The sequence below is a fragment of the Erithacus rubecula genome (genome assembly GCF_903797595.1).
Source record: "Erithacus rubecula genome assembly, chromosome: 23".
NCBI lineage: Eukaryota > Metazoa > Chordata > Aves > Passeriformes > Muscicapidae > Erithacus > Erithacus rubecula.
Genome location: NC_136675.1, coordinates 6,786,348 through 6,809,059, shown reverse-complemented (window position 1 = coordinate 6,809,059; position 22,712 = coordinate 6,786,348). Strand labels below are relative to the sequence as shown.

The window sequence follows — 22,712 nt, the reverse complement described above, 5'->3', positions numbered from 1 at the left end:
CTGTGCCCTGGCAATGGATTCAAGTATTTTCACTCCTGTGGCAATGAGCCTGAACTGAAGAACAGGGTGTGTGAACTGGAAGGTGGAGCTCAGCCCCAAAGCAGGATCCAGAGCACTGGGACTGCCTGCAGCTCAGCAGAGTGTGTGGGAGAGGAGGAGGGGTTGCTGTATCCAAAATAGATCTCTCAAGTCTTTGGCCATCTCAGTGGGGCATCGGGTGCCTGGTTTAGGGCTGCAGGTGTGGCTGTGCTCTCTGCAGCCCTTCCTTCAGGAACTGGAGGTAAGTTGCAGTTGAAGGGTCTTCAAAATTGCTTGAGAAACTGAAAATGCTGCTTTCGACATCTTCAGGTTTCATAGAAGTAATGTCCAGGAAATAGTTGGCATTGATATGGTGAATCTGGCAAAGAGGAGAGATGAGAGGAGACTTGTAAGGGTCAGAACAATTCCCCAGCTGCTGCTGTGGCCTGCAGCCAGGACAGAGGTGCCAAGGCTGGAACAGCTCTCACACAGTATCCAATTCTTTGCAAATGCTAATTCAGGTCTGAATTTCACAGTCAGGAGACAAAATGTGTGATCTTCCCCCAGGGTGCTGACCTTTGCTTAGGTTAAGAAGATGAAGGTGGTTTGGGGAAAATCCTGGAGGCTCAGACTGTGTGTGAGCAAGAGCTGGGGAGCTGCAAAACCTGAGCCTCCAACACAGAGCTGGGAAAGGGGACAGGACCCATTGTGGCTGCTGGGGTTTGTCACAGCCCCCAGCCCCAGGGGGACAGTGAGGGTCCTGCAGGAGGGACAGCTGCTGCCTGGCACAGACACACCACACTGAAAATCAGAACTGCTCCCACACCCAGGGGCTGTGTGCTGGAAGGTGCTGAGCAGGTTTCCTTCAGAGCAGGAGCACAAAGGGCCATGGGGGCAGGAAACAGAGCTACAGAGGCTTCCCAGAGCCCAGGGACACTGAGGAACCACACTGGGCTCAAGCCTGCCCAGAGCTGCTGCTGCTCTCTCTGAATAAAAATCCATTTGTTTCAGATTTCTGGAGAGGGGGGCAGAGAATCCCATGGGAGGAGCCCAGCCCTACCACAGTGCCATTGGGGAGGCAGATGATCATCTCCACAGGGAAGTTGTATTTCTCCAGGTGCAGCTTGGCCAGCTTGCTGTAGAACTCATTCTCTCTGTTGCTCTGCAGGGAGATGCCAAAACCAGACACTCACACAGCCCAGAGTGGCACAGGGGGGCACACAGGACACGAGGGAGGGAGCAGAGAGCTCTCTGCAGTGTGTTGGTAGCTGGTACCATTCACAGGCTGCTTTCCCATTCCCTTTCAGGCTCCTCTCTCATTTCAGCTGCAGACTTTCTCCCCAGACAATAAAATCACCCCATGATAGGCACACCAAGAGTCTGATCCCAGCCTCTCCCAGAGTCTCCAGCTCAGTGACTGATCCCAACTGAGCACAGGCTCAGAACTGGGGGAAATCTCAGTCAGGAGCCTCAGGGTTCAGACAGCTCTTTGGTTCTTGTCTGTCCCCTGGGCTGCAGGGAATCATCTGGCTGATGGCACCAGGGCTGTCTCACAGCTGCTTTAGCTTCAGAGCTGCCAGCAGAGCCAAGGGGCCACTGCATCTCATCCTGCCTCCATCTGCTGGGCCAGGACAGCCCTTGAACAGCCCCCTGCACCCCCAGCACCCCAGCAGAGTGTGAGCTCACCTGCAGCTCCTCCAGCTCCTTCACCAGGGACCAGCTGCTGATGAAGCTCTGGTTCAGCAGGGCGAGCACGGGCGAACTTTCCAGGACGGTTTCCCGGAGAGTTCGCCCCGAACCTGGGGGGGCACAGGAGCCTTTGCTGCTGTCCTGGGGTCACTGTCACCCTGCTGTGCCACCTGGGCTCCCCCAGCCTCCCCACTGGGCTTCTGCTGCTGCTGACAGCACTCAGCAGAGCCCAGGCTGGCACAGGAGGTGCCAACCCCAGTGCCCAGTGCTGAGGGGCTCAGGGCAGAGACTGCACAGACCCCTCCCCTCCCACCCATCCTTCCTGCCCAGCATGGCACAGGGGCTCTCAGGCACTGGGGGAAAAGCTGCACAGCCCCAAGGCAGAGGCAGCAGTGTCCCTTTCCTGCCACTGCTACCTCTGCCCCAGCAGGAAACAGGAAGGGGAAAGACCAGAGCCATGTTTTCATCTTGACAAAGGCTCCTGACTTATGTCTCAGACAGAGCTGGAGAGCTCACACCAGTAATTCCCCAGTCCCAGCCCCCAATTCCCCCTCCCAGCTCCCCTCAGTAACTCCCCCCTCCCAGCCTTTGTCTGTTCAGCACCTCCAGAGCCAAAGCAAGTGACACAACGTTCCCTGCTGGCTCCTGACCCAGCTCTCCTCACCTCAGCAGGACTGGTCATCCAGGGCACCCCAGAGCAGGATGGAGTGCACCAGCTTCTTCTCTGCCTGTGCTCTCTCAAAGGCCTCTGTGAAGGGCAGGTAGGAGATCTGGGGGCAGAGGGACAGGGTGAGCAACAGGCACAGAACAGCCCAGCTCCAACAGGAGCAGCCCTGAAGGAACCAGGCCCAGGAGTGACACACACAGAGCTCAACCTGCAGGACCCTGCAGATTTAAACAAGTGACAACTGTGGTGGTGTCCCCAGGGATAACTCCACCTCCTGGGGAGGCTGTGGCCCCTCTGTCCTGCTCCTGCAGAGCCCTGATGCTCCACACTGCAGAGAACATCTGCACCAGGCTGGCTGCAGCCCCACCTCAGCTCCTGGGAAACCTGAGACATTGATTGCAAAAGCTCCAGAGCAGCCTGAGAAGTGGCAGTGAGGAGCCTGCACAGAGCCTGCTGCAATCACTCAATGGCAGGAGCTGACAAGAACATCTTGGCAGCCTGAAGGGACATTTGTAAGCTCAGGCACAAGGAGGCAGCCACCAAAACGTGTCCCTTCAGCCAAGGAAGCAGTGACAGGCAGGAGCCATCTGCTCCCAGCCTGCTGCCATGTTAAATAGCTTGGGTGACCCAGAGCTATAAATCTGTGTCTGGCTGCAGGCTGCAGAGGCACAGGCACATGGTGTGCTCTCTGCTGATAAGGAAACCTTGGTCCAGAGGCACCTGCTGCTGCAGAAGTTAATGCCAGAGGAAAAAACCATCTGTGAGCAGCACAGTGACCTGCCTGCTCCAAAACCCCAGCAGCAGCCACTGAGCAGGCAGGAATGGTGAGCCTGCAGCCACAGTGCAGCCCTGGGGACACCTGCCATGGAGCCTGTGCTGCTGGGTGACCCCAAACCCCCTGGGACACCCCCCAGTGCCCTGGGTGCTGCTCAGCCTGGGGCCTGGGCACTCTGCTGGCTCACTGAGGACTAATCAATGTGCCAGGACAAATCTACCCCAAATCCACGTGTCAAGGAGAGCCCAGCCCCTTCCTCACCTTCTTAAATGGGTACATGGCCACTTCCAGCCTGTGGGCTGCCTCCTGCCAGGGGATCTCCTGCTGCCAGCTGATGTCCTCAAACACAAACTGGATGGGCTCCCCTGAGGGGTCCCTGCTGTGCAGCTCCTGCCCATCCTCGCCGTGGATCACGCTGGGCACCGAGGGCCCTGTGGATTCCAGCTCCATCTGCAGGGACAGCCTGGCCTGGAGCCCCTGGGCTGCTGCTCCAGCACCCACATCCAAGAGAGCAGCTCCCACTGAAGATACAGCCTGACCTCCCAGCTCCTGGAGCTGTGCTTTACCATGAAACACCAGGAAAGGAACTTCCCCCAGAGCTCACTGGACTAGAAATGCAGATTGCACATTCCCACCTTCCCAGTGGAATTACTGACTGTGGGACACCAGAACCCTTCCATCATTACCATCTGCAGGGCTAACTGGAAACTCTGGCTCCTGCCAGCAGCTCAGCCCTGGGAGGCCACGAGAGGGAGCAGCAGGAAAAGCTGCCCAAGAGCTTCCCTGTGGTTCATGTCCTGAAATGATTCTGCCAAATCTGCTTTCCTGACTTTTGCCAATTAACAATAAACACATGCCTCTAGTTTAGGGGAAAATGGGTCTGTTGAATTCAGGCAGGCAGAATTCTGACTCAGGTTTGTTCCAAGAGCTGGGATTACCACAAAACAGAGGAATAACCTCGTGCAGTTTCTAAATCCAGACCCACTGTTGTTCATACTCTGCTCTGGGCTCAGCTCCTCATCTTCCCTCCTGCCTGTCAGGCAATGTTTTAAAAAAAGGAAAAAGTCTCCAAGATCTTAAGATTCAACCCACACTGAGATGAAAAGGAAAACATTAGAGGAGCAGGGGACAGGCCCAGATAAATGGCAATTCTCCTGTTGCACTGAAATGATCAAGGGAAAGCCCTGAGGAATGGGGGCCACAGAGGCTGCACAGCTCAGAGGAGAAGCTGGCCAGGTGAGGAGGCTGGGGAGGCACAGACCTGGGGCAGGTAGCCAATGTCCACCTCCATGCTGCTGCTCTCGCTGGCCCCGTACAGCCACTCCATGTCCACGTTCAGGGACCTGCAGGGAACAGTCACCCAGGGCTGCAGCTGGGCACAGAACACCCCAGAATAATGGCAACACCTCCTGCAGATGAGCACTGAACACCCCAGAATAATGGCAACACCTCCTGCAGATGAGCACTGAACACCCCAGAATAATGGCAACACCTCCTGCAGCTGAGCACTGAACACCCCAGAATAATGGCAACACCTCCTGCAGATGAGCACTGAACACCCCAGAATAATGGCAACACCTCCTGCAGCTGAGCACTGAACCCTCTGATCTCTGTGCTCCCAGGCCCCCACTCAGCACTCTGAGCTCTGGCAAAGCACAGCAGACAGAGATGTCTCAGCTCCCTCCTTCCCAGCACATTCTGATCCTGCTGAACTTTTAAAAGTGGTTTTTTGGAAGCAAAAGGCTGCTGGCAGAGCCCAGAGTGTCTGCTGGCTGTAAGAAATGTGCTGACAGAGCCACTGGGGTTGAGTCACCAGGGTAACGTTGTAATGGAATTTTCATTCCTGTCATGGGCAAAGAGATTTGAAGCTTCTTCCCCCTGAAACACTCCCAGCTCCTTGCCAGAGAGCAGGAACGAGCTCTGCAGAGCTCTGCACACAAAATCTTAACCTGTCAGACTCCAAGGGAAAAATCTGCTGGAGGAGCAGCAAGCCCTGCTGCACTCCAGGGCTTGGAGCCAGAGCTGCCTGCCCCTCCCCATCCTCCCAGTTACTGGGAGTTACTGGGGAGTAATGGGATCCTCAGAGAGGCAGAAATGCATTTACAGACAACTGCAGAGCTCAGATCACTCAGGATTTCCAAGAAATGAGAGGGATGAGCTGTACCTGTTGTTAGGAACAAAGAGCCTGAAGTCCCTGACGTGGGAGGAGTCCTTGGACAGCACAATGTAACCTGTGAACTGCCCCGGGGAAAACCAGAAGGGGAAGTTTGGAGGCTCGTTCAGCTGGAATTCAGCGTGGATCCTGCAAGGAGAGAGGAGCCATCAGCTGGGCTCCTGCCCTGCAGGGAAAAGCTGCCTCCAGGCACCCAGGTTATAACCTGAACTGGGCAAGGGAGTGGAGCTTGGAAAGCTTTTCATGTCACACAGTGAAGAGGGTGAAAGACTGGAACAGATGCCCTGGGTCAGGAGCATCTCCAGTATCCCTGGCTTCTGGAACTGGGACCCAGGGAGGATGGAAATGGAAACACAGGGGCAGAACAAGAGGGCTCCCCAGCCCCAGGCCAGGCTCAGGGCTGTTCCCAGTCCCAGGCCAGGCTCAGGGCTGTTCCCAGTCCCAGGCCAGGCTCAGGGCTGTTCCCAGGCCAGGCTCAGGGCTGTTCCCAGGCCAGGCTCAGGGCTGTCCCAGGCCAGGCTCAGGGGCTGTTCCCAGTCCCACGCCAGGCTCAGGGCTGTCCCAGGCCAGGCTCAGGGCTGTCCCAGGCCAGGCTCAGGGCTGTTCCCAGTCCCGGCTCAGGGCTGTTCCCAGTCCCAGGCCAGGCTCAGGGCTGTCCCAGGCCAGGCTCAGGGCTGTTCCCAGTCCCAGGCCAGGCTCAGGGCTGTCCCAGGCCAGGCTCAGGGCTGTTCCCAGCCCCAGGGCAGGCTCAGGGCTGTCCCAGGCCAGGCTCAGGGCTGTTCCCAGTCCCAGGCCAGGCTCAGGGCTGTCCCAGGCCAGGCTCAGGGCTGTTCCCAGTCCCAGGCCAGGCTCAGGGCTGTCCCAGGCCAGGCTCAGGGCTGTCCCAGTCCCAGGCCAGGCTCAGGGCTGTCCCAGCCCCAGGGCAGGCTCAGGGCTGTCCCAGGGCAGGCTCAGGGCTGTCCCAGGCCAGGCTCAGGGCTGTCCCAGCCCCAGGCCAGGCTCAGGGCTCCCCAGCCCCTGGCTCACCTGAATGCTATGCTGTAGTAGAAGCTGCTGCTGGCCTGCAGACAGGCCACGGCTCCCTGGGGGGCGAAGCGTGTCCTGACGAAGGGCCGGGGGTGGAACATGCTCAGCAGCTTGTGGATGATCACCTGGGGCACAAATTGGGAGGGCAAGGATGAGAACTGTTCCTGCACACAGCTCCAAAGTGCCCCCCAGCTGGGCAGGAAGGTGAGAGGATGGCTGTGATTTAACACCCAGCTCAGAGACAGACCCAATCACAGAGCAAGGACACAAAGCAAGGCACTGCTGCCACAAACCAATCCATCCTTGGTGTCTGCAGAACAGCAAACTGGTGTGCAGGGCTGCCCCCACCAATGCTGCAGCCCTGGAAGGGTGGCAGTGCAATCTCTGATGCCACCAGCCCAGCACCCAGGGCAGGGTGCACAGGCAGAGCACACACAGAGCCCCAGCTGGCACCCAAAGGATCACCTGGACCCCCCACATTCACCAGGAATGGCCACTCAGGTCCCTTCTCAGTCCTTTTTCCAACTATCCCCAAATCCCACACAATTAGCAAAGATGAAGTTAGTCAGGTCAGCCTCACCTGGCTGCCACAGACACCCAGAGCTTTTGCCTGCCTCAGTTTTGCCCCCAGTTTAGGCTCCTGCTCTGCACTACAGAATTCCTGCTTCCCTAGAAAATCCAGGGATACACATAAAATCTGAGTTTCAGATCTCACCTCTTTGCCCTTGGGAGGTGGAGGGTAAAACCTGTTGTTGGAGAGATACCCAGTGAAGATGTTCAGCTCACTGGGAATTATCCACCACGGATCCCCAAGTTCCAGATTATTCTTTGGGGGCAGAAAGGCTTTGAACTGCCTGGCCAGCAGGACACTCATAGGGGCTGCTGGGGCTGTCCAGTTCCTCAGCCCAGACAGAGCCACGTGGGAAATCTGTGAACAAAAGGTGCTGTCAGAGCCCAGAGTGGGGAGGCTTGGGAAAAATCACATCCCAAGTTCTTCTTACCCCACCAAAACATTCTGTCAGCTTTCAGGAATGTGAGTAACAGAGGAGAGGGGAGCATGCCATGTAAGAGCACTGTCTGTGCACTCAGTGAGGCAGAGCCAGCTCTGGTTCCTGCTCCCACTCCCAGCAAGGTGCTCCAGCCACAGCTCTGAGTGCACTGAGACCCTGAAATGCTGAGGGAGGCACGAGGGCCCTGCACAGCCAGTCCCAGGGACTCAGCAGGAGCCTGTCCCCCTCCCCACACCCTGCTGGGGCTGCTCCCAGCACACAGATGTGTCCATCCCAGAATCTGGGGCCTGCAGGACACCTACTCCCAGGAAACCATCCTTGCTCTTGGTCATTGTTTCCATCACCAAGGGCTGGAATTTGGCCACGATGTTCAAGGTCTCCCCGTGGGGATCTGGAGCCTCCTCCTCTTCAGACTCTGAGCCTGGAGCAACCCCTGCACAAAAGGACAGCAATTCAAGCAGCTGCTTCCCCTCCCTCCCCTTCAAACAACCCTGGAGTGATTGCACATTTATCCTGGCAAATCAGGAGCACTGGGAGTTTCCCAGCTGTTTTCTTAGAACTCAGATCCATCCCCAGCTCAGTACTAAAGAGGAAGGGGACCAACTCAAGGGCTTTAAAGTGGGAGAGGGGGAGTTTGGGTTGGATCCTGGGCAGGAATTGCTCCCTGTGAGGGTGTAAGGCCCTGGCACAGGGTGCCCTGGACCCCTGGCAGTGTCCCAGGCCAGGCTGGGCAGGGCTGGAGCAGCCTGGGACAGGGGGAGGTGTCCCTGCCATGGCACGGGATGAACTTTAAGGTTCTCCCAACCCAAACCATTCCATGATTCCATGACTGCAAAGCCCAGACTCACTCCCAGCCCCTTGGAGCCATCCCAGCACGTGCTGGAGCCAGTCCAGGAGAGCACAAGCAAACCCTGTCTGTGTCCCCACTGTCCATTGTCATCCCACACTCCTCCCTGCCTGGCACCAGCAGAGCCACTTGCTCTGTGCTGATACAGGCTGAGAGATGATCTCCCACCCAGGAGAGGCTGAATGGAGCACTGTGATTCACTGCTGCTTTTGGCCTGAGCTGGATTTGTTACATCCACCCATCCCAAATCCCCTTTAAGCTCCACACAAAGTAACTTATGTACTTTGCTAGTCCAGCAATGGGATCCTGCACCTTGTAAAAACTGCACTTTGTCAAAGTGATGTCTGCTGCTTAAGCCTTTCCAACAACAAGGAAAGCTCCACAGCCTCTCCTCATGTAAATGAGACCTAAACCAGCACCCAGAAAACAATCAAGTGAATAAAACAGTGAATTCAGGCTGTGAGCTCATGAAGTTTGGCTCTGTGCAGGGAGGGCTCTGGAAGGCAGACAGGAACCCACCTGTGAGCTTCTCAGCAATGGGCTTGAACTCCTCTGGGCTCAGGTACAGGTCCTTGTTTGTGTCCAGGGAGGAGAAGAGGAACAGCCCCTCGTTCCCCAGGGACTTCAGAGCCAGCTCCTGGATTGGGGAGAAGACACAAGTGAGATTTGGTTGGAACCTCCTGCAGAAGTCCACTCTGGCCCCTCTGGAGTTAATTCCCATTCTTGCCAGCACATCCAGGGGAGAGATGAACAAACAGCTCTTGGCAGGATGTGGTGCTGTTTGCAACAGGGATCCATGTCCAGGAACTGCTGGCACTGAACCTGCATCTGCCTGAGTAATTCCAACTGAACCATTTGCTCACGTTCAGTGTCTTCTGCCAGAAAAACTCCTCACTTCTTCCAGCTAGTTAGTGCTAAACCTGCAGACACTGGGAGCACCTGGAGGTGGTGATTGCCATGAACTGATGTGCAGTGAGAAAAGGCAGCCAGGTATGTGAGACCACGTTCCAAAAGCACCAAGGGACTGAGCTGAGCCCTTGGAACTGGCAGCTTCCATTCGTGGTGGGATCCACACCCTCCAAATCTCCAGCCTCACAACCACAAGGAGTATTTTGGCTCCCTGCTCCCTCACCAGGGAGTCACAGAACACACAGTCCTCTCCAGAAATTTCCTCAGGATCCCATCTTCCCTGTGCCTCAGTTTCTGCCTCTGCAGAGCCCCTCAGGCTCACCAAGGGGATGAGGCAGCCCCAGAAGGGCTCTGGATGCTTCCAGGCATTTCCACTCCACAGTGTGATGGGAAAGGGACAGCCTGGAGCTGCAGGTTGGTGTGAGAGGAGCGAGAGACACAGAGCAGGTGAGAGCAAGCCCTGAGTGCCAGCCAGCCCTTGGCACACCCCAGCACCCAGAGGCTGCCCTGAAGAGCCAGAGCTGGGAGCACACCCCCTCTGCATCCTGCTCTTCATCCCTGCCTGCAGTGCCTCCTCCAGCCCCACAGCTCCTCAACCAGCTCATTCTCCATCTGCTGCCTGCCAGCCTGAAGCAGCACTAATGCTGCCTGGAAGGCTTTGCTGCCACCAACTGCAGCTACAAAAGCACTTAAGAGCCTTCCAGGGCAGTTCCAGGGCTGACAGACTGAAACAGAGCCTGCAACTCCAAATGAAGATCTGGATGGCCAAGGACATGAAAAAATGAAGGTTTTTTTTGTGCACAGGGACAATCCACTGTGGGCTGTCCACAGTTAACCTGCTTTTATTCCCTGAATGGATGGGGATGAGCATGCCTGGCTCTGGAAACAGGGAATGTGGGGAAAATTCATTTTTCCCCTCACTGAACGTGTCTGGAGGCAGGAGAGAGGCAGCTGTGCCCCACAGGGACACGGGAACAGCTCACAGACACGAGGTGGGATGGCAGGAGCCGGACAGGAGCATCCCAAAGGCAGCTGTGTGCAGGCAAACAGCCCAACTGCAGTGCACAGGGTGAGCAGGGAGAGCCAGCACCAGCAGAACCGAACCCAGCTGGAGACAAACCCCAAACACGGATAAACAAGGGATCCTGTGAACACTCCAGCCCTGCTGCACTGGCACCAGGGATGACAAAAACGATGTCTAAAAGCAGAGAGGGACATCAGGCCTTTTGCTTTCTGACAACACATCAAAGAAAGCTCCCAGAACTTGCTGGTTTGTTCACTGCTCTTTTTAATCTGGGGTTATAAAGAAGACAACTCTGTTTGTGCCAGAGGGGTAAACCAGGCTCCCTCAGCCCGGCTAAACTTCCCTCAGCCCGGTAAAGTCTTCTTCAACCCAATTACGGCTCCCTCAGCCCGGTAAACTCTCCCTCAGCCCGTTTAAAGCTCCCTCAGCCCGGTTAAACTTCCCTCAGCCCGGTTAAAGTTCTCCCTCAGGTCGGTAAAACCTCATTCAATCCGGTTACGGCTCCCTCGGCCCGTTAAACTCTCCCTCAGTCCGGTAAAGGCTCCTTCAGTCCGGTAAAGGCTCCTTCAGTCCGGTTTCCCCTCCCTCAACCCGGTTACTGTTCCCTCAGCCCGGTTTCCCCTCCCTCAGCCCCGCTGCCCGCCCGCCGCCGCTCCCTCGGCGCGGCCGCCGCCGCCTCCCCTCACGCAGCCCAGGCCGGCCGCGCCCGCCATTCCCCCTCCTTCCCTCCCTCCCTCGGCCCGGCCCATCCCGCCCCCGCCGCTCCCGGTACCCTCTCCCCGGTGCCCGGTACCTGCTGCCGCGCCGCCTCCGTGTCCCGGTAGTACTTGACGGCCAGCAGCGCGGCGAGCAGGGCCAGCAGCAGCGCCAGGCGCGGAGGAGCCGGCGCGGGCCCCGGCCCCGCCATCGCGCCGGGCCCGCGCCGCGGAGCCGCCATGGCCGGGGGAGGCGTCAGCCGCCGAGGAGGGGCTCGGCCGCCGAAAAAAAAAACCTTTTCTGTCTTAAATCAGCGCCGCTCCGTCAGAGGAAGGGTGTTGTTAGTGTTGAATCGCCCGCGCCCGGTCAGGGGAAAAGATATTTTGGTGTTAAATCATCGCCGCTCCGTCAGGGTGTTTTGGTGTTAAATGGCCGGCGGCCGCTAAGGGAAAATTGTGTTTTAGTGTTAAATTAACGGCACTCATCATGATAAAAACGCGTTTTAATGTTAAATGAGCGGCGCTCGTTCAGGAAAAAGCGGATTTTAGGCTGAAATGTCTCTGCTGTGAGGGCTCCGTAGGGAATTTGCTTTTATTATCGATGGGCACATCCCCACTTCCCACACTGGCATCCTGTCCTTAATTAAGTTTTTCCCAGAAAGAACAAAAACCTGAACTTGTCTTGCACCTCCCCAAACCAGCCGTATCCTGCACTTTTGCTTGGTTATAGCTGGCCGAATTGGGTTATTTTTTTAACAAAAATAATGGTCCATGGGTTTCACTTGCAGCAATTCCACTGAGGTTTGAGCTCTAAGTCTGGGAATTTGGGGATGGGAATGCCTTGGTGATGATGCTCAGCCTCCAGCATCACCCCTCTATTTTGGGTCATTTTTAGCACATTCTGGGTCGTTTTCACCCCAAACTTTTCAACCCGCCCGTGTTTTCCTGCAGCTCCCTCCACGCCGTGGCATTTCTGTCACGTTGTCCCTCAGCAGGGCCAAGACACACACACATTTATTTATTTATTCATTTTAATCCCTCCCCAATCCGATTGCTGGGGAAGGTTTGTGCTGCAGGGCACCGAGTGTTTGATCTCTCCCAGGGCAGCAGGGAACGGCAGCGTTTAATCCTTTGAAGCTCTGCTGCATCCTAAGCCTGCCTAATCGTTTTTGTTTTTTAGGTTTAAAGAAGTCGAGATGGAGATGAGTGAGAGCGTGACCAAGCCATTAAGAGAGGAGGATGAGGATGGCAGCAGGCAGAGGAACCGAGTGGGGTATTTGTGATTTATGTCAGGGTTGGGCTGAGGGAGGAAGAAGAAAGTTCCAGAATAAACTTCCCTGAAATTCTGCTCCATATGGAACCCGGCAGGAGGCACAGGATGTAATGGGGTGGGGAGGGTTTGGGACAGGATAAATGTCCTGGTTAGGAGCTGGTGGAGGGCACCTGGCAGGTGAGGTGATTCTGTTTGAATGATGAGAGCCACAAGGGCTCATTTTACACCTGAACCATCTCCAGTGTCACCACATAAAGAGGAGAAACAGGGGAGTTATTTGATGGGAAAAACAAAAGGTGGAATGATTCAGGCTGGCTGCTGCTCCTCAAAGGAGAACAAACCCAGCAGCTCCTGGCTGTTCACTGCTGGGATTGCAGCACTCAGGAAGAATGTTAAATATCCACACATCTGCTGTGGGGCCCACCCAGGCACACCTGGATCAAAGGGAATCCTGAAAATAATAACAGGGAAGATCTTCACCCAGCAGGAAAAACTACCCCAGATTTCCCCTTGCTCAGAAGGAAGGAAGTTGGGCTGAAAATCAGGAAAATGGTGAGGGGTTGGTAGCAGCAGCAGGGGTGAAAAACTCAAGAGGTACAAGGAGCATCCAGGTCTTGAAGGGGACAAGGAAACCAGAGGTGATAAAACTCCACAGCCATGGAAATCAGAGAGTTCATCCCAGAAACAGCAAAGGAAATGGGAGTTGGAGGCATTTCAGGACCAGTCCCTGCAGGGAATCCTTGCCAGAGCAGGAGTTTTGTGGAGAGGGATCCTGATTCCAGCAGATCCTGCAGGAAGCCAAATGTGCCCAGCAGCAGCTCCCAGCTCGTGCATCCCCTCTGAAACCACCAGATAAAGGGATCAAAACCTACATGGAAAAACACTCTGGCTGCCAGGATTCTGAATCCAATAACCAATTCTGCTGAAAGCCTTCCAGGGGAATTGAATCATGTGGAACAATGAAGTGTGGCTTACAAACAGGTGCATTTGTTTTCTGGATGGTTTTGTCTGATCTCTGTGCAGGCCAGGCAGCAGCAGCCTGTGCTTGTACTGTGATAGGGAAGAGTTTTCCTCTCCACCACTGATTAAACTTTCTGTTATCAGAACTTCATTTACAGGAAATTCCTCCTGATGGAAAGGAGGGCCACAGGCTCTGATAGTGAAAATTAAGATGGTAATCACAGCTTCTGAAGTAGAAGTGGAATGTTGCAGGGGAAATGGGCAATAACCCAGGCTGGTGGCATTGCCTGGTGACCCCAAGCAGGAAAAAAAGACCAAAAAACAACAGAATTCCCACAAACCATGTCACACCAGGCTCTGTTCCTGAAGGAAACCAGCCCCACACTGTTTATTTTGGGGCTTTAAACTCTGCCAGGCAAAGTGTTCTGTGTTATTCCCAGAGCGGGCCATTCTTATTGAAGAAATTCCTTTAATCCATGATCAAAATCCTTTGAGCTACAAGAGCTTCCCCATGCCCAAATCTGCAGGATAACACAGCTCACTCCCAAGATGTTTATTTACCAATAACCACTCCTCTAGGCCAGGCTTAGCAGGCAGCAGCTTTATCCCTGGGATAATGCTAAGTCCCCATCTGACAATCTTATTTCTCTCAGGGAATTACAAAGGCAGGAATTTAGAAACAACATCTTCTGTTTTCACAACTTGCTCAAAGACACTTTATTTTCCCCCCCAAGTTGCTGAATGAACCGATTGTCACGAGGATGTCACAAGAATGAACAAAAATGTTCCATCCCCCAGGGCCACAAGCTCTGCAGTGATCACAGGGAATGCTGATCCCACAGCTGAAGAGAGCTGGGAATTGCTCTCAAGCACTGCCTGGATTCCCCTAGAAATCAACTCCTACTGCACAAAACTCTTTAAATCCACCACTGCTGTCTCATCCCCAGCATGGAGTAACTGCTCTTTTACAGGATCAACCCCAACAGGATTTTTATTTTACAAGACTTTTATTCTGTTTCACAGATTTGACTATTACAGCAGTAAAATTATTACAAGTGACTCGTAACATTTAGATCCAAATAAAAGTAGAAAAACACACACACAAAAAAAAAAAAGATAAAGGAAAGTTAAATGAGATGTGATGGGTGGTAAAAGTGTTTTAAGAGCACAGAAAAAAAGTTCATAAAAATACATCAGGAGGAAAGGATTTTGCAGCCAAGTTTTGGTTTAGTTACAGGTTTGACACCAGAGTCCCAGAATGGCTGAGGCTGACTCTGGGGTGGCTCAGGCAGGGCCTGGAGTCTGCAAATTCCAACCTGATGCTGCTCCTGTCTGTGGAGGCTCTGATCCTTTTATTTCCCCATTAAACATCACCTTTCCTGGGCTCTCTTCACTCCTGAGCTCCTCAGCCAGCCCCAACAATTCCACCCCAAGGACAACCCCCCTCCTCATTCCCCTGTGCCTCCTGAAGAGCCCCCAAAGCACCAGAACACTGAGAACTGTTCACTGGAAAGGTGATAAACCCAAGAGCAGATAAAAGGCAGAAATGGAACAGAGGAAGGAAAGGAAGATGTGTCTGTGTGTAAAGTCTATTTTATGGCAAACTTCCAGTCAGTCCTTTGGCCACTATAAAGCAAAATCAGTGGATTTCATATAAATTCTCTGTATAAAGGAATGTCTATGAACTGTGTACAGTATGGCCCAGAATAAACATCTCACCATCAGCCTAATAGAGCTCCTCACAGAGGAAAAGAAGGTGCTTAGTCATGGTTCATCTTCCCAAGAAAATCCTGTCTGGAATTGGACCAGTGCCCCAAAGCAGAATTTCAGGAACAACAGGAATTCCTTCAATGGAAAGGAAGAGCAGAGTCTGCCCAGGAGCTGGGCAGGGCCTCAGGGCTGCCCTGCTGCTCCCAGCTCTGTGTGGTTGATGGGCAGGGGATGAGCCTCAGTGTTGAACACCCAGTCCTCCAGGGACAGCACATCATCTTCACAGAACAGAAGATAGAGGTACCTGCAGCACAGCAGAGGGACACAGGGCTTACAGCAGCTCAGCAGGGACTGCAGGCAGCAGGATGTGCTGGGGCTGCTGCCTCTGGACCTGTGGCACCTGGAAATCCCCTCCCTGCCACTCATCCCAGCTCTGGAGCACAGCACAGCCCCCAGACCCAGCAGCTGAGCAGGACCCTGCAGGAGCCAAAGGCAGCAGGGGCTCTGCAGAGGGCAACTCCCAAAGTTTGTGTTTGAAACTCCCAAAGTTTGTGTTTGAAACTCCCAAAGCTTGAGTTTGAAACTCCCAAAGTTTGAATCTGAAACTCCCAAAGTTTGTGTTTGAAACTCCCAAAGCTTGAGTTTGAAACTCCCAAAGTTTGAATCTGAAACTCCCAAAGTTTGTGTTTGAAACTCCCAAAGCTTGAGTTTGAAACTCCCAAAGCTTGAGTTTGAAACTCCCAAAGCTTGAGTCTGAAACTCCCAAAGCTTGAGTTTGAAACTCCCAAAGCTTGAATCTGAAACTCCCAAAGTTTGTGTTTGAAACTCTAAAAGCTTCCCAAAGTTTTGTGTTTGAAACTCCCAAAGTTTGAATCTGAAACTCCCAAAGCTTTGCAGCCTTGCCCAGAATGGAATGACCTGGAAAGATCCCCAAGCTGCTCTTGTTCCAGCCCCCTGCCCTGGGCAGGACACCTCCCCTGCAGGAGAAGACTTCCCCCTGATGATGAGGAATTAAGCAGGAGCTGTGCTGCTCTGGAGGCCCCTGTGGGCCAGACTTACTTGAGGGTCTCAGCCAGGAAGAAGCTCTGCTGCATGTTGTCGTGGGTGGGTGTGGTGCTGTAAACATCCCTGATGCCAGAGAAGCCAGACTCGACCCTGCAGTGCTTCTCCAGGGCCTGGGGAGCAGCACAACAGCCTCAGCAGTGTGGGGGGAACATCCTGCACCCCCAGACCCTTTACACACCCAACTCCAGCCTTCCTGTCCTTCCCTGGGGAGCTCAGGGCTCCTGCACAGCCTGGCAGCCAGGAAACATCACAGTGGGATCACAGCCTACACTTTGTGTGCCCCACTGCTCAGGGTTTGGGATCCTCCCCCACTGCTCAGGGTTTGGGATCCTGCCCCACTGCTCAGGGTTTGGGATCCTGCCCCACTGCTCAGGGTTTGGGATCCTGCCCCACTGCTGAGGGGTTTGGGATCCTCCCCCACTGCTCAGGGTTTGGGATCCTGCCCCATTGCTCAGGGTTTGGGATCCTGCCCCATTGCTCAGGGTTTGGGATCCTCCCCCACTGCTCAGAGTTTGGGATCCTCCCCCACTGCTCAGGGTTTGGGATCCTGCCCCATTGCTCAGGGTTTGGGATCCTGCCCCATTGCTCAGGGTTTGGGATCCTGTCCCACTGCTCAGGGTTTGGGATCCTGTCCCACTGCTCAGGGTTTGGGATCCTGCCCCACTGCTCAGGGTTTGGGATCCTGCCCCATTGCTCAGGGTTTGGGATCCTGCCCTATTGCTCAGGGGTTTGAGAACAATTTGGTTTGAAAGGAACCTTACAAACCACCCACTTCCACCCCCTGCCATGGACAGGGTCACCCAGCCGAGCTCCCCAGAGCCCCACACAGCCCAGCCTGGAGCCTTTCTGACCCATCTCAGAACCGACCTCCTTCCCCCTGCTGCAGGGCAGCCCAGGGGGCTGTGCAGCCTTACCTGCACCACCTGCCAGCCCCAGAGCCTGTACTGGGGCAGGTGGGTGAGCCTCCACAGGTACATGTAGCTCTCCACCACCTCGGGCCGCAGGATGTAGTAGCGCTCGCTCAGGCGCGCGGCCGTGGCCTCGCCGCCCGCCTCGAAGCGGAACGCCTCGGGGCCCAGCCCGGTCTCTGGGGGCAGAGACAGGTCAGTGCACACACCCTGCTGCTCCTGCTGCTCCACTACCTGCCCAAACCCCCTGTTCTGCAGAGCCTCTGGAGGGAAGGGTGATGGGCAATCCCCCGCTGCACAACACAGCCCCAGGGCTCTGCAAGCACCCCCCAGACCCCTGCTCTCAACACCAACCCTCTCCCTGCTGGAAGAAATCTGCTCAGGAGGGTGCCCAGAGCAGCTGGATCCCTGAATGCCCCAGGCCAGGCTGGGCACTGGGGTTTGGAGCAGCCTGGGACCCTGGGAGGTGTCCCTGCCTTGCAGTGCTGGGCATCAAACTGGGCTGGCTGTGGGGAAGGTGTGGAACTATCCCTGGTGAGGTGAGGACAGAGCTGTGCCCAACAAGGTCCTGGAGAGCTGCCCCAGATGCCTACAGGGAAAGGAGAGGGGTCCAGAGCAGCTCCTGCAGGCAGGGAACCAGCCCAGTCCCTCCCTCCTCTGCACTCACTGCTCTCCACAGCTCTGGGTGGGGAAATAAATTGTCCTGAGCTCGGGAAAGAAGGCTCAGGCAGCTGGAGAGGCTCAGTAACTCCACTTTCCTGCAGTGGCCTGCTCCACAAAGGGACACTCTGCCATTATCCCCTGCTCACCCTCCCTCCTGCCTGCACAGGGATGTGAAGAACAGCCTGGCCTGGGAGCAGCACCAGGATTCAGCCCCAGCTCCACTCCCAGCCCTGCCCCAGGAGCTGCCAGCTGCACAAAGCACGTTATTTGCCCCCCAGCCATGCCTCCCCCCGGGGCTGTGGTGCCCCCCAGGTACCTGAGCGTGCGTAGGACTCGTGGCAGGTGCTGGTGATCTCTGCTGCCAGCCCCATGTGCCTCTGCCTCCTCTCCTCTGGCTCCTGCTGGGCCCCCAGGGCTATCATGCCCCCAGAGAAGCAGGCCAGGTGGCCCATCTTGTGGTCCAGGATGCCACCCCTCCACTCTGCAATGTAGGTCAAACCTCCTGCTGATTTTTTCACCAGATGCTTTTCTATTGCCTAAAGGGATGAAAATCAGCATTTCAAGAGAGTGGACAGTAAATAAAACTCACTGAGTGGTTCTCAGTGATAGGAGTGAAACCCAAAGACTTATTCTGAAGGTCTGAACCTTCTTGTGAACTGTGTCCCCCCCCCAGAAAGCAGAGAGCAGCTGCTGGCTCCTCACCTCCAAGGCATCATCATACATCTGTTTAGCTTCAGAGTCCTTCTTGTCTGACATCAGCCAGGATTTGATGAGATATTCATAGAAGCTGTCCCCCAGCCCCCCGATGGAGACGTGGTCTGTGGTGGGAAGGCAGAAAAGAGCTTCAGGTTGATGGTGTACAAAGAGCAGCTTCACAAAGGGGAAACAATCACCTCCTACTTAATGCCCTTGTTCTCTCCTTCCTCTTCCCAGCTTCCTGGGGAGAGCTTGCAGCATTGCTTTTCAGAAAGGAAGAAAGGTGGAAAGTGCAATCAGGAGAAAAATGTTCTGTCATTTTGCAGAGCATTAGTATCCCATAGCAGAACCATTCAGAGCCCTCATTTTACAAGTTATTTATTCTGCAACGTGAAGATGCTTCCTGTTTATGGAGCCATCATCATAAATCCACCCTCATAAAGCAAAAGCAGTGGTGGGTATTGATAGATTTCATCTGGATGGAGCCCCTGGGAGCTGTGTCCCTGCCTCAGGAAAGGAAGGAGAGCTGCTGGACCCCACAGAGCTGCCAGCAAGGGGCTCTGGAGGCACTCCTGGGTGATGCCATTTGCAGTCCTGGGGAAGGCTGGCACATTAAAATGATAAAGTCAGGCCCAGGGATGTGCACTGCATCTTTTCCTCTGCAGAAATGCCATTTCTGTCTGCTCAGAGCAGCCCTGCTCTGGCCTTGCAGGAGGAGGTGCAGTGTGAAATGGGTTTGACAGATGCAGGGCTGTGCCTGGGGCAGCTGCTGGATGCACTCACAGCTTCCAGCTGTACCCCAGGGGGAACTGCTCACTCTTCAAGGCAGTCAAGCACTCCCATTTTTAGGAGAGCAAGACAAATTCCCCTCCTGGATTGAGCCATCCCTGTGAATTACCAGTGCCCCCCTCCCTCCCCAGCTAAGCACAGGCAGCAGGTGCTCAGAGCTGCTCAGATTTCCCCTCTCCCTGCACACAGATAAACTCCCCAGGCTTATTCCAAATGCTGAATGCTCCCAGCAGCAGAAACCAACAGCCAGGCATCATTTTCCTGACCCGGAGAGCAAACATCCCTGACACACTGTAACCAACGAGGGGGGAATAATCCCTGGCAAAACAAAGAGATTGAACAGCCACCCTCCCTGCCAGGAGAGAGGATTTGCAAACACAGGCTGCCTTTAAAGAGCAGCCCTGTGATCCTCAGTGTGCCATTCAGCACTCACCAAAGCTCACCCTGGCACACCATTGTTTTCCATCTGGCAGCAGCCTGGCAGTGTTTGCATTCTGCATAAATCAATCCTGCCTTCAGCAGGGCCTGGCCTCTCATCTCCCACAGGAAATGCACTCACTGAGGTGCAGCTTCATCTACAAGAGCTGCTCATTTAGCCAGGTCAAAGATACACCTTTTAAGAAAATCACAGCAATTTCAAGGAAAGCAGCTTCCTGCAAAGAGCTTTAATGACAGGAGAGGAAATGAGAGCCTGGCCCTGCAGCTGCCTCCTGCTCTGCTCCTTCTGTTTGTCCCCAGCAGCACTGGAGAGGCAAAAGGGGCTGATCCCTCTTCTCCCTGCCTGGAATATGGAGTCAGACCCCAGGTCACAGCCTGAGCAACTGCCACAAACAGCCTGTGAGTGTCTGGGAATGTCCAGGAATTTGCCACCTGCCTGTCCCAACAAAAACCAATCAGAGGCTGCTCTGAATGAAAAGCACCAGCAGGTCCCTCTTTACAGCAGCAAAGATCTGCAGACAGAAAATAGAATTGAATCTGTGGCAGAAGAGATGAGCACCAAGGGCAGCTATGGTTGAACAGGACACTGTGACCATCCCACACACTCTGTGGGAGCAGCCCTGCAGGGAAAGGTCAGGGATGGCTCCCAGCCAGAGCTCTGGCCCTGCTGCTGCCACCAGAGCAGCAGTGGGGAAGGTCTGGAGTGATCCAGCCCAGCAAAAAGTGCAGCAGAGCCTGGGGCCAGCAGGTAATGCAAGGGCTCAGAGCAGCCTGCCCAGAAAATAAATGTCACCCACAGGCAGCTTCAAACCAGGCTCTGCAGAGAGAGACTTTCCTTTGACAACATCCAATGCAGCAGCCAAAACAAGCAGATCAATGAGAGCAGCAAGTGGGGGTCAGAGATGAGGGCAGCTCCTGCTCCCAGCACAGGAAAACTGCTCCTCAGAGTGGGCACAGCCTCTCCCTGGGTGTCCCCTTGCCCTGGCTGCTCCCAGAGCTGCCCTTGCACCTCCCTGATCCCACATCTCCAGTGCTGGGCTCCCAACTCATCCTTCCTTCCCAAACTGCTCCCTGCAGAGGTGCCATGGTAACAGCAACAGGAGAATCCATCCCTGGCTGCAGGGGATCCAAGGCTGCTCCAGCCCCTCCTCAGGGTGCTGGGATCTGAGTGCTGCCTGCAGCTCCAGGGGCTCTGTGCTGGAGGATGGAGCCTGGGACAGCTCCTGGGAGGGGGGCAGGGGCAGGGCAGGGCAGGGGCAGGGGCAGGAGCAGGGGCAGGAGCAGGGGCAGGAGCAGGGGCAGGGGCAGGGCAGGAGCAGGGGCAGGAGCAGGGGCAGGGGCAGGGGCAGGGCAGGGGAAGGGAGGGAAGGGGCAGGGAAGGGGCAGGGGCAGGGGCAGGGGCAGGGGAAGGGGAAGGGGCAGGGGCAGGGGCAGGGGCAGGGGCAGGGGAAGGGGAAGGGGCAGGGGCAGGGGCAGGGGCAGGGGCAGGGGAAGGGGAAGGGGCAGGGGCAGGGGCAGGGGCAGGGGCAGGGGCAGGGGCAGGGGCAGGGGAAGGGGAAGGGGCAGGGGCAGGGGCAGGGGCAGGGGCAGGGGAAGGGGAAGGGGAAGGGGCAGGGCAGGGGCAGGGGCAGGGGCAGGGGCAGGGCAGGGCATGGCAGGGCAGGGCAGGGCAGGGCAGGGGCAGGGCAGGGCAGGGGCAGGGGCAGGGCAGGGCAGGGGCAGGGGCAGGGCAGGGGCAGGGACAGGGGGATGGGGCAGGGGCAGGGGCAGGGGCAGTGATACCTACGCTGCACCCAGCTCCCTGTCACTGGGCTCAGGAAGTTGGGGTACAGCCCCTGGGGCTTCTCCACTCTGCTGAGCACCCTGCGGATGGTCATCACCTGGGGAGAGAGAGAGAGTAGGGTTAGAGAGTGGGGAGAGAGAGAGTAGGGTTAGAGAGTGGGGAGAGAGACAGGCTGGGATTGCAGACAGGCTGGGATTATTTACAGACAGGCTGGGATTGCAGACAGGGCTGGGTTCAGAGTCCCCTCCTTGTTTCACAACTCACAGACCCTCACTGGACACATCCTGGATAAACATCATTTTTGGGTGGTTTTTTTTGGGCAGTCCTGTCTGGTTTTACCCCCCTGTGGCACTCAGGACAAGCCCCCACTTCCCCTGGGCTCACAGGGGCAGCTTGGAACAATCTGTGTCCCCCAAAGCCTGAGGGATCTGCATCCACCCTGGGCTCCACTTGTGACTCCCTTCCCTGGCTAAAACCCACACACCAGCCCAAAGGCCAGGCTGGGGGTCACTTGCCTTTTCTGCAAACACTGGGTTGCCAGAGAGCTCGGAGAGGTGCAGGAATTCCAGGTGCAGGGTCCCAAATTCTGCCAGGATGCTGCTGCCAGCAGATGCCCAGCCCCAGCTCCAGCTCATGCCACTGCAAGGAGAGGAAAGGGAGCCCTGAGTGCAGGAAACACAGCCAGAGCCTGGGGAGGACACACAGACACAGATTTGGGACAGACACAGATTTGGGACACACACACACATTTCCAGCAGCAGCTCCAGTGGGATGGAATGTGATTTTCCAGAGATTCTTTAGGATTGGGTTAACATACAGACTGCACAAACTGCATTATTTTTGTGAGAGAGTGAAAAACAGCTTTGGCTTTGGAGAAGCACTGCCAGAGATTTTGGGATAAAACACCCTTTTGGGATAAAACACCTTTTTGGGATAAAACACCCTTTTGGGATAAAACACCCACAGCTCTGGGGCTCCCTGGAGCCCTGCAGGATTTGGGGTTGCAGGAGTTGGTCCCACAGCAGCCACCCCCGAGGTGTCTGGCCCTGAATCCCGGGGAGGAGGTGCCAGGGAGGGTGGGGTGACACTAGATGGCGCCGGGAATCTTGGCTGGGACACCAGAAGGGTTTGTTGGTTACAGGAGTTACAACTAAGGATCCTCCTGGGCACGAAAAAAAAAAAAAAAAAAAGTTTCCCTCTCTGTGATGGAGAGAAAAGCAACACAGTAGGTCCTGAGCTGTTTGTTACCTCCAGAGAGCCATTAGATATATTGATATATATAGATATATATTCAGATATATTGAAATAAGGAATCTGATGGTCACAGACACCATCACAGCCCATCCCAAAAACCAGAGCAGGGGCTGTGCTGCAGGCAGGCTGAGCCTTGGGTCAAACAGCACAAAGGGGCCTGGAGGAAACAGAGGGGTGGAGGCAGGAAAACATTTCCTCAGGCCTGCAGAGCTGCTCTGCTGTGGAGCAGCTCAGAGGAAGCTGCTGGTCAAAGGGCTTGGGCCTCCAAGGGAAAAGAACCTGCCCTGAACCTCCTTTATCTCCCTGGTAAATGGGTCTGAAGTGTGGGATCACAGCCTGG

The 22,712-nt window shown here is 55.4% G+C and overlaps 2 protein-coding genes across 2 annotated transcripts in view; both read right to left on the bottom strand.

Moving 5' to 3' along the window:
- Positions 1-226: 226 nt before the first annotated feature.
- Positions 227-11,122, bottom strand: SELENON (selenoprotein N; the record flags this gene model as incomplete). The annotated part of the gene is made up of 12 exons (XM_079325754.1): positions 10,932-11,122; positions 8,725-8,842; positions 7,661-7,791; positions 7,064-7,276; positions 6,349-6,473; positions 5,314-5,451; positions 4,411-4,492; positions 3,411-3,599; positions 2,372-2,477; positions 1,705-1,817; positions 1,079-1,180; positions 227-397 (listed from the first exon to the last, which is right to left on the bottom strand). Exons 1-12 carry the CDS (start codon positions 11,073-11,075, stop codon positions 227-229), a joined length of 1,632 nt encoding a protein of 543 aa, XP_079181880.1. The 5' UTR covers positions 11,076-11,122.
- Positions 11,123-14,054: 2,932 nt separating this feature from the next.
- The window catches only part of MAN1C1 (mannosidase alpha class 1C member 1), a 45,613-nt gene continuing 36,955 nt past the window's right edge, over positions 14,055-22,712 (bottom strand). The window contains exons 6-12 of the mRNA XM_079325753.1: positions 21,634-21,757; positions 21,122-21,215; positions 18,115-18,230; positions 17,729-17,948; positions 16,756-16,928; positions 15,836-15,951; positions 14,055-15,080 (exon numbers count right to left, since the gene is read on the bottom strand). Coding sequence (XP_079181879.1) covers positions 14,960-15,080; positions 15,836-15,951; positions 16,756-16,928; positions 17,729-17,948; positions 18,115-18,230; positions 21,122-21,215; positions 21,634-21,757 — 964 coding nt within the window. The 3' untranslated portion in view covers positions 14,055-14,959. The remainder of the gene's footprint in view (positions 15,081-15,835; positions 15,952-16,755; positions 16,929-17,728; positions 17,949-18,114; positions 18,231-21,121; positions 21,216-21,633; positions 21,758-22,712) is intronic.